The sequence below is a fragment of the Gopherus evgoodei genome, chromosome 1, assembly GCF_007399415.2.
Source record: "Gopherus evgoodei ecotype Sinaloan lineage chromosome 1, rGopEvg1_v1.p, whole genome shotgun sequence".
Taxonomy (NCBI): Eukaryota; Metazoa; Chordata; order Testudines; family Testudinidae; genus Gopherus; species Gopherus evgoodei.
In genome coordinates, this window is record NC_044322.1 from 356586716 (window position 1) to 356599257 (window position 12542).

At 40.0% G+C, this 12542-nt stretch overlaps 1 protein-coding gene across 2 annotated transcripts in view; it reads left to right on the plus strand.

Moving 5' to 3' along the window:
* The window catches only part of KIN (Kin17 DNA and RNA binding protein), a 28397-nt gene that overhangs the window by 12746 nt on the left and 3109 nt on the right, over positions 1-12542 (plus strand). The window contains exons 6-12 of one of the 2 annotated variants that reach the window (XM_030572074.1): positions 2642-2690; positions 3005-3062; positions 4878-5007; positions 7888-7938; positions 8694-8762; positions 9780-9879; positions 11564-11664. In XM_030572074.1, the coding sequence (XP_030427934.1) occupies positions 2642-2690; positions 3005-3062; positions 4878-5007; positions 7888-7938; positions 8694-8762; positions 9780-9879; positions 11564-11664 (558 nt within the window). The remainder of the gene's footprint in view (positions 1-2641; positions 2691-3004; positions 3063-4877; positions 5008-7887; positions 7939-8693; positions 8763-9779; positions 9880-11563; positions 11665-12542) is intronic. The other variant, XM_030572156.1, reaches the window with a different exon arrangement.

The window sequence follows — 12542 nt, forward strand, 5'->3', positions numbered from 1 at the left end:
AAGCAAAGTGAGCTGTCATGGGATAAGAGGGAAGGTTCTCTCATGGACTGGTAACTGGTTAAAAGATAAGAAACAAAGGGTAGGAATAAATGGTCAGTTTTCGGAATGGAGAGCAGTAAACAGTGATGTCCCATAGGGGTCTGTACTATTCAACATATTCATAAATGATCTGGAAAAAGGGAGAAACGGTGAGGTGGCAAAATTTGCAGATGATACAAAACTACTCAAGATAGTTAAGTCCCAGGCAAAGAGCTACACAAGGGGATGTCTCAAAACTGTGACTGCAACAAAATGGCAGATGCAATTCAGTGTTGATAAATGCAAAGTAATGCACATTGGACAGCATAATCCCAACTATAAATATAAAATGATGGGGTCTAAATTAGCTGTTACCACGCAAGAAAGAGAACTTGCAGTCATTGTGGATTGTTTTCTGAAAACATCCACTCAATGTGCAGCGGCAATCAAAAAAGAGAACAGAATGCTGAGAATCGTTAAGAAAAAGGGATAGATAAGAAGACAGAAAATGTCATATTGCCTTTTTGTATATCCATGGTGCGCCTGCATCTTGAATACTGCGTGCAGATGTGGTCACCCCATCTCAAAAAAGATGTATTGGAATTGGAAAAGGTTCGGAAAAGAGCAACAAAAATGATTAGGGGTATAGAATGGCATCCGTATGAGGAGAGATTAATAAGACTGGGACTTTTCAGTTTGGAAAAGAGATGACTAAGGGGTGATATGATTGAGATCTATAAAATCATGACTGTTGTGGAGAAAGTAAATAAGGAAGTGTTTATTTACTCCACATAACACAAGAACTAGGGGTCACCAAATGAAATTAATAGGCAGCAGTTTTGAAACAAACAAAAGGAAGTATTTCTTCACACAATGCACAGTCAACCTGTGGAACTCTTTGCCAGAGGATGTTGTGAAGGCCAAGACTATACCAGGGTTCAAAAAAGAATTAGATAAATTCATGCAGGATAGGTCCATCAATGGCTATTAGCCAGGATGTGCAGGGATGGTGTCCCTAGCCTCTGTTTGTCAGAAGCTGGGAATAGGTGACAGGGAATGGATCACTTGATGATTACCTGTTCATTCCCTCAGGGGCACCTTGCCACTGTTGGAAGACAGGATACTGAGATAGATGGACCTTTGGTCTGACCCAGTATGGCTGTTCTTATGTTCTTTTGTCACTGGGTTGGTTCCCAGGTAACTCCTTAGTTTATAAATATCTTGCTTTCTAATGGGGATTTTCTATTTCTGCCTATTATTGTACTGTAATAATTGAACTTCTGATGGCTTGAGTTGAAGGACAGAGCTCGTGGACACATTCCAGTTTTGGTAAGGGGGGGAGACGTGACTGAAAATGTTTGAGCACCATTGCTGAACTCAAAGCATAGTTATCAATGGTTCGCTGTGAAACTGGGGGTGCGTATCTAGTGGGGACCCACAGGGGTCTGTCCTGGGTCTGGTACTGTTCAATATTTTCATTAATGACTTGGATAGTGGAGTGTGGAGTATGCTTATAAAATTTACAGTTGACACAAAGCTGGGTGGGGTTGAAGCACTTTGGAGGGCAGGATTAGAATTCAAAATGACCTTGGTGAATCAGAGAATTGGTCTGAAATCACCTGGATTGATCGGTCTTCAGCTGTTATTAAGACTGTGCCGATCACAACATGTGCGCCCTTCTTCTCTCATTCTTGCCTTTCTTCTCGACATTCGTCCGAAACGTGGTCTGAAATCAGCAAGATGAAATTCAGTAAAGACAAATGGAAAGTACTACACTTAAGAAGGAAAAGTCAAATGTATAACTACAAAATGGGGAATAACTGGCTAAATGGTAGTACTGCAGAAAAGGATCTAGCAATAATAGGGGATCACAAATGGAATATGAGTCAACAATGTGATGCACTTGTGAAAAAGGTAAATAAAATTTCGGGGGTATATTAACAGGAGTGTTAAATGGAAGACACTGGAAGCAATCATTCCCCTTGATTTGGCACTGGGGCATTCTCAGCTGGAACATTGTGTCCAGTTTTGGGTGATTTGGAAGATTTAGGTTCAATATTAGGAAAACCTTTCCAGTTACAAGAATAATTAAGCACTGGACTAGATTACCAAGGGAGGTTGTGGAAACCCCATCATGGGAGGTTTTAAAGAACATGGTCAGGGATGGTCTCGGTTTCCATGTTCTTGCCTCAGCACAGGAGGACGGACTAGATGACTTCTCGAGGTTCTTTCTGTCCCTATGTTGCTGTGATTCTATGAACCTTCAGTGCGTCCAAATAGGGAAGAGTCTCATCATTTCTGTATCATTTCGACACTGTCTCTCTGTATAGCTGTGTTGGCTCAGGAAGAAATAGGGCTGTTAATAAAAGGCAACTTTCCTTTCCTATTGGAGCCAGTCTGTTTCAGATGATATCTATATAGAGAATGTTAATTGGAGAATTCTGCAAAAGGGTCTATAACAAGATGTCTTATAGTCCTAATCCTCCTAACTGATCAGGCCATAGTGACTGGTTTGGTAACCTTACAATAGTTGTAAAAATTGAGCTAATTAAAGATCCCCAGCAATGATATCGCATCAGTTGTTTATACAACCCTTGAAATTTATTTTATTTTTCTTTTGCAGGAAAGGCCTGTCTATACTGAACTAAACAGAGAAAACGATGAAGAGAAAGGTAATTGGACTTTTAATATGTATGTTTAGAATTTATGGAGGATATTTGTGATCTGATATTAAAGCAGGGACTGAGCACTGAGGCTTAGCATTGGTAAAGTGCTTAAAGATCATGGATGAAAAGCACTATAGAAGAGCAAAGTATTCTTCTTGTCCTGTATAAAGCAGTTTATTTTAAAGGATGAGCCAAAACATTTGAAGAGTAAATCTTTCCGTATTTGTGTTGCTTCTAATTTGCAATTCTTCGCTGTAACACTCTTAAATACAGTTATATTTAAAGGCTAGAAATAGAGTAACGTTTCTTTATTTTTTTAGTTGCATTCAATTTAAACAAAGGAGCAAGTACTTCGGTAGCAGCGTCTTCTAAAACAAGGTGAGGAAAAGACACCAAGGCATCCCATTCTGTTTGTGTCCTATCTTACTATTTGTATTATGGTAGTACCCACAATGCGCTATGTGTTGCTCACATGTGCAGTGAGACAATTCTTGCCCTAAAGAGTATGCAGTCTATTGACTGGTCCTGCTGTGTTATACAGAAGGCCCGACCAGATTATCTAACGGTTCCTTCTGGTATAAACGCTATGAATCTATTGGCCTGGTGGGTGGACCCGTGTGTGGAGCCCCACGGAAATTAGTGGGCTTCCTCGCATCCACTGATTAGGAGCCAGATGCAGGCTCAGCTCCTAAGAAGACAAGCAACATATGAAAAGTTGAATAAAGGGCTAAAATATACAATCAGAAATAATTAAATGATTCTCCAATATCCTAGCTGTCTTTCTACTTATGCACTACTAATTTCATCTTGTAAACCCATGTTTGACTTCTGTGGCCAATCGCCTGCAATACATTTTCCTGATCAGCATTCAAGAGGGTGAATCCAAATACATTGTTTTAAAACTTCATTGAGTTTTGGTGTAACCACAAGCAGTGCAAGACAAAGAAAGGGATCAATAATACAAGCAGTGATGATAAGAAGTTACAGCAGTCTGTGAAAACATTTGGCTAGCAATATACCATCCTTTCTCATAGGACAATATTGTAATTAAACATATTACAGGTAAAATGAAAGCTCTCATCTCATCACCAGCGAAGCTTTTAGATAAGATATCTGATGTGAGATGTGTGAGGCAGAAAATTAGACTATAAACTGGTTCAATATAATAACAGAGGGATTTTAAGCTTTGAGGCATATTATAAAATACACCTAAAGATTCCACTCCCAGGTAGCGCTCAAGGTGATTACAGGATTTAAAATACAAACATCCCTGAATAGGTGTCCTGCAAGTAAGAAGCACTGTTCTGAGTGGTCTCCGGCTATTTGCTGGAATTGGTCTGTCTAGACCTCTGTGGAATTAGTAGTGACCTAAATTTCTCATGCAGAGTCAGAGATGCTCCCAGGCACAAGAGTTCTGTAACATTACAAGACTGTTTTACTTCTGCATTAGAGAGCATGATAATCTGTACTATTTTATTTTCAATTATCCTTAGCACTTATACAGCACTTTACCTCTACAAAACGCTGTTTGAACACAAGACAGTAAACCTTGTTACCAAAGCAAACAAACGGACTTCCTGCAGAATCAGAAATGATCTTTCAAAAATTGGTCAAAGAAACCGAAAAATTGCAGGTTCAAAATAAACATGAACTAAGCCATATCCAGATATAGGATCTTGATCGCTCTGCTCATTGTAAACGCAGCAGCTTCCTACAGAGAAGCAAGAACATATGGCCCAATTCAGTCTGAGAGGTTTTGTTAATGAACAGGCTTTTGTCCACCTATTGTACCTCTGCCCACAGATAAATTTCCCTGTAATGTGCTCTGGAAGAAACATTTTTGTATTAAAATGGTTGAAGCATCCATCTAAGTCTTGGACCAGTGGGTTGGTTTGACCATCAGATTGTTTGCCTCTTGGAGTTCCTGCAATCCAAACACAAAAGTAGGTGCAATTCCTGCCCCAGAGTTAATAATCCAGTGCCTCGATCCTGCAAGTTGATCTGCTCCTGTGTCCATATGGGTCCCCATTGAAATCTAGTGCAGGATTCATGTAGATTATGTGGTGGGATTGAGGACTAAAAGATCAGCTGCACTTCTGCACAGCCTGTTCTCCAGGGGCATGTCTGTAAAGGTCTCATTTTAAGAATCAGAATGAAAACAATATTTTATTATTAATCTAAACCCTCTTTCAGCAGTGTCCTTGGATTGAGTGCATTGAAGATGGTGGGAGGAGCAGGATCAGTTAAACGGAAAGAATCTGCTAACAGCTCAGGTCAATCAAAAGAGAAAAAGAAGAAATCTGCACTGGATGAGATCATGGAGGTACAGTGAGAATGTTACCCAGAGATCCGTGCTTTTGTAACCCAAAGCTAAATCACTTACCGCATTCTGCTTGGGGCTACCTTTGAAAAGAACTGGAAGCTCCACGTTGGGTGGAATTCAGCAGCTCACCACTTTACATAATCATCATGGCTTATTCCATGTAATACCAATGCCTGTTTAATTCTGGATGCCGATCAAGTGGTCTGAATTTTTCAAGTGCCCTAGCTTAGTACATTTTTTACAAGAAAAGTATTGTTTTATTCTTGTCAAAAGTTTATAAATGTTTAAAGAGAACTGCCTTTCATCTTATTGAAAAAGAGTCCTATTCAATTAGATCACATAATGGCAGGGAGCTAAAAGGTGATAAATTTTGAAAGTGCTTATATACTAATGCCTAGAAGTCTAAATACTAAGATGGGTGAACTTATGTGCCCGGTATTAAATGAGGATATTGATATAATAGGCATCTCAGAAACATGGTGGAATGATGATCATCAAGGGGACACACAAATATTTTATACCCTTGTATTAAGGAATAACAGAATTTAGTCATGCTGGTGGGGGAGTGGCACTATACGGGAAAGAAAGCATAGAGTTAAATATAGTAGTACAAATCTTAAATGAACCAAACTGTACTGTAGAATTTCTATCCATAGAGATTCTATGCTTGAATAATAAGAATGTAGCAGTAGGGATATACTCCTGACCAGGATGGTGATGGTGACTGTGAAATGCTCAGGGAGATCAGAAAGGCTATACAAATAGAAAACTCAATAATAATGGGGGATTTCAACTATCCTCATATTAACTGGGTACATAACAACTCAGGAAGGGATGCAGAGGTAAAGTTTCTGGACATCATAAATGACTGCTTCTTGGAGCAGCTAGTCCTGGAACCCACAAGAGGAGAGGCAATTCTTGATTTAGTACTAAGTGGAGCACAGGTTCTGCTCCGAGAGGTGAATATAGCTGAACCACTTGGTAATAGCAATCATAATATAATTATATTTAACATTCATCGGGGGAATACCAAAGAAGCCCACTGCAGAAGCATTCAACTTCAGAAAGGGGAAATACACAAAACTGAGGAAGCTAATTAAACAGAAATTTTCAAGTACAGTTCCAAAAGTGAAATGCCTGCAAACTGCATGGAAACAAAAAAACAAAAACCAAAAAACATAAATGCTTAAATTAAATATATACCCCAAATTAAAAACATTTAGTAAGAGGACCAAAACAGTGCCACCATGGCTAAATAATAAGGTAGAAGAAGTGGTTAGAGGCAAAAAAACATCTTTTACAAATTGGAAGTTAAATCCTACTGAAGAAAATAGTAAGGAGTATAAACTCTGGAAAGTCAAGTGTAAAAGTATAATCAGGCAGGCCAAAAAAGAATTTGAAGAGCAACTAGCCAAAGACTCAAAAACTAACAGCAAAAAAGATAAGTACATCAGAAGCAGGAAGCCTGCCAAATAATCAGTGGGGCCACTGGATGATCAAGGTGCTGAGGGAGCACTCAAGGAAGATCAGGCCATTATGGAGAAATTAAATGAATTTTTTGCCTCAGTCTTCACTGCAGAAGAAAGATGTAAAGGAGATTTCTACACCTGAGCCATTCTTTTTAGGGGGACAGATCCCAGATTGCGGTGTCATTAGAGAAGGTTTTGGAAGAAATTGATAAATTTAAACAGTAAAAAGTTATCAAGACCAGATGGTATAATAGCCAAGAGCTTGGAAGGAACTCAGATATGAAATTGCAGAACTGCTTACTGTGGTATGTAACCTATCATTTAAATCAACTTCTGTACCAGATGACTGGAGGATAGCTAATGTGACGCCAATTTTTAAAAAAGACTCCAGAGCTGGGAACCGTAAATTCAATGCCAGGCAAATTGGTTGAAACTGTAGTAAAGAACAGAATTATCAGACACGCAGATGAACATGATTTGTTGGGGAAGAGTCAACATGGCTTCTATAAAGTGAAATCATGCCTCACCAGTCTAATAGAATTCTTTGAGGGTGTCAACAAATGTGGACAAGGGTGATCCAGTGGATATAGTATACTTAGATTTTCAGAAAGCCTTTGACAAGGTCCCACACCAAAGGCTCTTAAATAAAGTACGCAGTCATGGGATAAGAGGGAAGATCCTCTCATGGATCAGTAACTGGTTAAAAGACAGGAAACAAAGAGTAGGAATAAATGGTTAGCTCTCAGAATGGAGAGAGGTAAATGGTGGTGTCCCCCAGGGGTCAGTACTGGGACCAGTACAGTTGAACGTATTCATAAATAATCTGGAAAAAGGAGGAAGCAGTGAGGTGGCAAAATTCGCAGATGATATAAAACTACTTAAGATAGTTAAGTCTAAACAGACGTCAAAGAGTTACAAAGGGATCTCACAAAACTGGGTAACTGGACAACAAAATGAGAGATGAAATTCAGTGTTGATAAATGCAAAGTAATGCACATTGGAAAACATAATCTCACCTATACATGTACAATGATCGGATCTAAATTAGTTGTTACCACTCAAGAAAGATAGTGGCTAGTTCTCTGAAAGCATCCCCATGATCCAGGAATACAACCCCATGATCTGAGTGTCTATAGCTTCTGTTTGCCAGAAGCTGGGGGTGGAAGACAGGTGATTGATCACTCAGTGATTGCCTGTTTTGTTTGTTCCCTCTGAAGCACCTGGAATTTTGGCCATGGTTGGAAGGCAGGACACTGGGCTAGACGGACCACTGGTGTAGTAAACACCTTCACTATTCTGTTTTGGTTTGATACTTTAGTGCATGGAACTTGTTCAGGGTTTTTTGGGGGGTGGGAACTTTACATTAATATGAAAGGAAAAAAAAAAAGACTGACTTTTTTTTCTTCTGTAGTTTGAAGAAGAAAAGAAAAAAACAGCTCGAACAGACTACTGGTTGCAGCCTGTAAGTATCTGAATAACTACATAGTTATCAGGCCAAATCCTGCCTTTGGGAACATGCACACCGCCCCTGCTGGTTTGCAACATCTGTAGATCCAAGAGCAGAATATGAACAAAAATACATTTTTTATTTTCCAAACAGAGATATTATCATAAGTTAATTTCTCACAGAGTTTGCAAATATTTCCCTTTTCCTGGCTGCTGTGCAATATTTACTATTCTGAAACATTATAATGCTAATATTTAAGCTCTTTTGTGTAATGATGGCTTACTTTGTCGTTAAAGGACAGGTGCTTCTAGAGCTTATTTACATGCACTAGAGGGTATCTTTTTCCCACTCTAGTGGTCAGACCATAGAGAGATTTAGTCGTAAGCTACAGCCTTTGAACTGACACAACTATGTCTTGCAGCTCAGGGAGTTCAGGCTCATGTTGTTAGATCCAAATGTCCTGGGTCAGTCCTTGCCCTCAGTGATCCACATAGAGCTTTCTTTTAACACACTGAATTCAAATTTAAGTATATTTTGAGTCAGTGAGGGCAGGAGATGCCTTTGTGATGGGGTTCCTCCCACAATGAAAGTTCCGTAATGTCGTGTCTTAGAAGTGGTGTTGCCTGCTGACACTACACAGCATAACATCAGTGTCTGCTTGTGGGGACAACTGGAGTTAAAAGCTACTTGTGACGTAAACACTGAGTTGAGAGTAAGTTATTTTTGTTTGTGTATTTAGCTTTTTCTCTTTCCTTTTTTCCCTTCTCCAGGAAATTGTTGTAAAAATTGTAACAAAAAAACTTGGTGAGAAGTATCATAAGAAGAAAGCAGTTGTTAAGGTGAATCTACAGCATTTTATCTGATCAAAGTTTGTGAATAAAAGTGATTGGACGAAGTTCTGTTTCCACAGCAACTAGAAAACATCTGTTTATGTGGTTGCTTATGGTGGTAGTGGTTGAACCCCAACTATCAGAATGAGGGTTTCCCTTTAACTTTCTCAGAGTTTGTTACCTGATTCTCAGTTCCTTCTGGGCAGTGAGTGACTTGGGATTTATTGCAAATCAAAATAGTGGCTTGTGGGCATCCACTCACCCCTTCATTCTTGATGACCATTTTTCCCTATTAAGTTTACTCTTATTACTGTTTTCTTCAGACTCTGATTTTGTCAATGAGTCTTTTTAGACCACATGGTCCTCTTAAAGCTGTGTTGCTGCGGAGTGACCAAGAGCAGTGCATGGTATTTCAGGCCTTGAGACTGTGTCTGTAATCTCTGTCCAGCGTTGATGTGTAAAAATCCCAAATTATCTTTGAAGAAGTGTCCCCTGGATTCACAAGTTCTTCAGTCTGGTGGGCCTGGCCTAATGGTCTGAAGCATCTGATCATCTCTGAAGTAGCTAGTACTGGCCACTGTCAGAGACAGGATACTGCACTAGATAAACCATGGGATCTGATCTAGCATGACAAAACCGATGGCCTGCATTTTCAAAACTGACTAGTGATTTTGGATGCCCAATCTGAGACTCTTTAAAGTGGTCTGATTTTCAGAAGATCATTGTGTAGTACTTTTTAAAAATCAGATCCCTTTCAGACTTCTCAGTTTGGGCCCCTGAAAACATTTGCCACTTTTGAAAATGTAGACCTATGTTTCTGAATCTCTTCTCTATTAAGACTATTTAAAAAAATTAGCAGAAAGTCAAAGAATGATTGTTTTGTAATTACCCCAATGTATTTGCATTATTAATATTACATGGCCATTTGCTTGTAATCCTCTTATCTGTATTTTTTTAATAAGAGAATAATCAAGTTATAGGTATCTTTCCCTTTCTAAAATAAATATATTTAATTTTCCATGACAGGAGGTAATTGACAAATACACAGCAGTTGTAAAGATGATTGATTCTGGAGACAAACTGAAACTTGACCAGACACATCTAGAGACAGTAATACCGGCACCAGGTAAATTTATTTGTAAACCAGCTAGCAAAGCTGCATCTGATGGACTGACTTTCATTCTTTTGAGCTATAATTCAAGTGTCATCTGAGTCATTTTACTGCTTTTGTTCCTAGCCAGCATTTCTTATCCACGTTAGATTAAGATATTCCTGTCACGTACCAAGTATCCTCTGGTTGCTGTTGGTGCAAATATTGCATTTATTCTTTTTGGTGATTTTGCAGAGCTTTCCAAGAGGAATTATGCTCCTTCTAAGAAGGATAGGAAGCATTTTTTGGTTTGACTAGAGGAAAGTATCTCTTTTCAGGAGGTATCTGTAGGAGCCTGCCATAGAGCTTTACTGATCGTCCTCAGTGATTCTTAGCATGCATTTTCCCTCCATATAATACATATTATATATATATTAAATGTAAGTAAGTGTATTGTTGTATTTGTCACTTTAAAGTTTCCTCCATTGTCTGAAGTTTGTGATCTGTAAGGTTATTTTTGGATATTGGGTTTTTGGCATTCATTTATTTATTTAGGAATATTTTTATGATGGATGAGGGAGAAATTACAAGGATTTTGAAAAAAGATGAAGACTGAGGCCTTGGCTACACTGGCGCTTTACATCGCTGCAACTTTCTCCTTCAGGGGTGTGAAAAAAACACCCCCGAGCGCTGCAAGATACAGCGCTGTAAAGCGCCAGTGTAAACAGTGCCGCAGCGCTGGGAGCGCGGCTCCCAGCACTGCAAGCTAAACCCCATCAGGTGGTGGAGTACGTGCAGCGCTGGGAGAGCTCTCTCCCAGCGCTGGCGCTGCGACCACACTCACACTTCAAAGCGCTGCTGCGGCAGCGCTTCGAAGTTTCGAGTGTAGCCAAGCTCTTAAATATTGTAAGGTAATTGAAGCTTGCCAGGGCTCCCTAGAAATCTCTATTAGTCATAAAGTGCTGGATTGGGGGGAGGGATAGCTCAGTGGTTTGAGCATTGGCCTGCTAAACCCAGGGCTGTGAGTTCAATCCTTGAGGGGGCCATTTAGGGATCAGGGCAAAAATCTGTCTGGGGATTGGCCCTGCTTTGAGCAGGGGGTTGGACTAGATAGCCTCCTGAGGTCCCTTCCAGCCCTGATATTCTATGATTCTATGATTCCTTCACAGATGGAGAGGATTCAAGGAACCTCTCCTCTCCTCTTGTGTACCTGCTCAGAGGGGGTGCCCACAGTCAGTCCTGGGCTCCTGATAGTAAAGGACCAAGAAAGTCTTATCAGCAACAGCAAGGTACCCCAGAAGGGGAGTGATCCTAGAAGGAAGGTGGCTCCTGCCCTGACAGCAGGCCTAGCTGGAGAAGGAGGGTGAATGCTGCATCCTTTCAGAAGCTGTTGGAGCTCTCATTGCTACATACCTCACATGTGCACTTTTAGTGAATTATGACAAACTTTTCTGCTTTGCTCTTCAGCCTAGTTAGATAAACAGGCATCAGCAGCTTCCTAAAAGCAAAACAACGTTCATCTGTATCACTCAGGCATGTTAGAATCAAGCAGTCCCTGAAGAAAAGCTGAGCATTGCTTCCAAGGGAACACTATTTTCTATAATTCTTGGAGATACAGACTTCCCAAAGTGACTCTGTCCTGTGTTTTCAGTTGAGCGGAGCTTGATCAAAAGACATTGGGAGTTCCTATGGGTAAAGTTCTTCCTGTTTACTGTTTCAGGAAAGAAAGTTCTGGTTTTAAATGGAGGTTACAGAGGAAATGAAGGCATCTTAGAATCTATAAACGAGAAGAACTTCTCAGCAGCAATAATCATTGAATCTGTATGTACATTTTAAATATATTTAATAATCTTTCATGCATAGCACTTTTCATCAGGAAGTCTCAAAGCCCTTTATAAAGGGTGAATGTCGTCATTGCCCCTTGGCAAATGGGGAATCTGGGGCACAGATTGGTGCTCAGGGTCACCTAGCCGGCCAATAGGACTAGAACCCAAATCCTTTCAAGTTCTAATCCACTGGGCCTCGTTACCTTTAAAAGACAATGGGATACTGAATTTACAAATTGATAAATTTGTAAAATATTTAGTAGGTTTAAATTAAATGTACTCTGTTAATGATACAATAACTTTTTCAACTGGTAAAGCAATACACTTAAAATGTATGTATGAAAATCAAGCTGGGTGTGTAGTTTGAAGATTAATAGATTTTGAATCCTTGTTGTTCATGCTACTTATAGGCAAGACTGTGTTTGCATTTTTGTTACAAAGCACCTTTCTCAATAGAAAATATTCTCTGGGCTGAGCCTTAGTGTACCATGGTATGGTATTGCCACCCTTTCTGCTGGCAGGGCGCTGCCTTCAGAGGTGGGCGCCAAGCCAACAGCCACTGCTCTCCGGCCGCCCAGCTCTGAGGGCAGTATGGTGACTTCCCTGCAACTCACTTTTGGGTCTGGACCCCCAGTTTGAGAAACGTTGGCCTCCCCTGTGAAATCTGTATGGTACATGGTAAACACACACAAAAGACCAGATTTCACGGGGAGAGACCAGATTTCACAGTCCGTGACACGTTTTTCATGGCTGTGAATTTGGTAGGGCCTTACATATAACTTTTATGTGCAGTTACTGCTCTTGAACAGATAACCAGAGTAACTGCCCGTGCATTTGGTCACTTTGACATATAACATAGGACCTGCCATACTG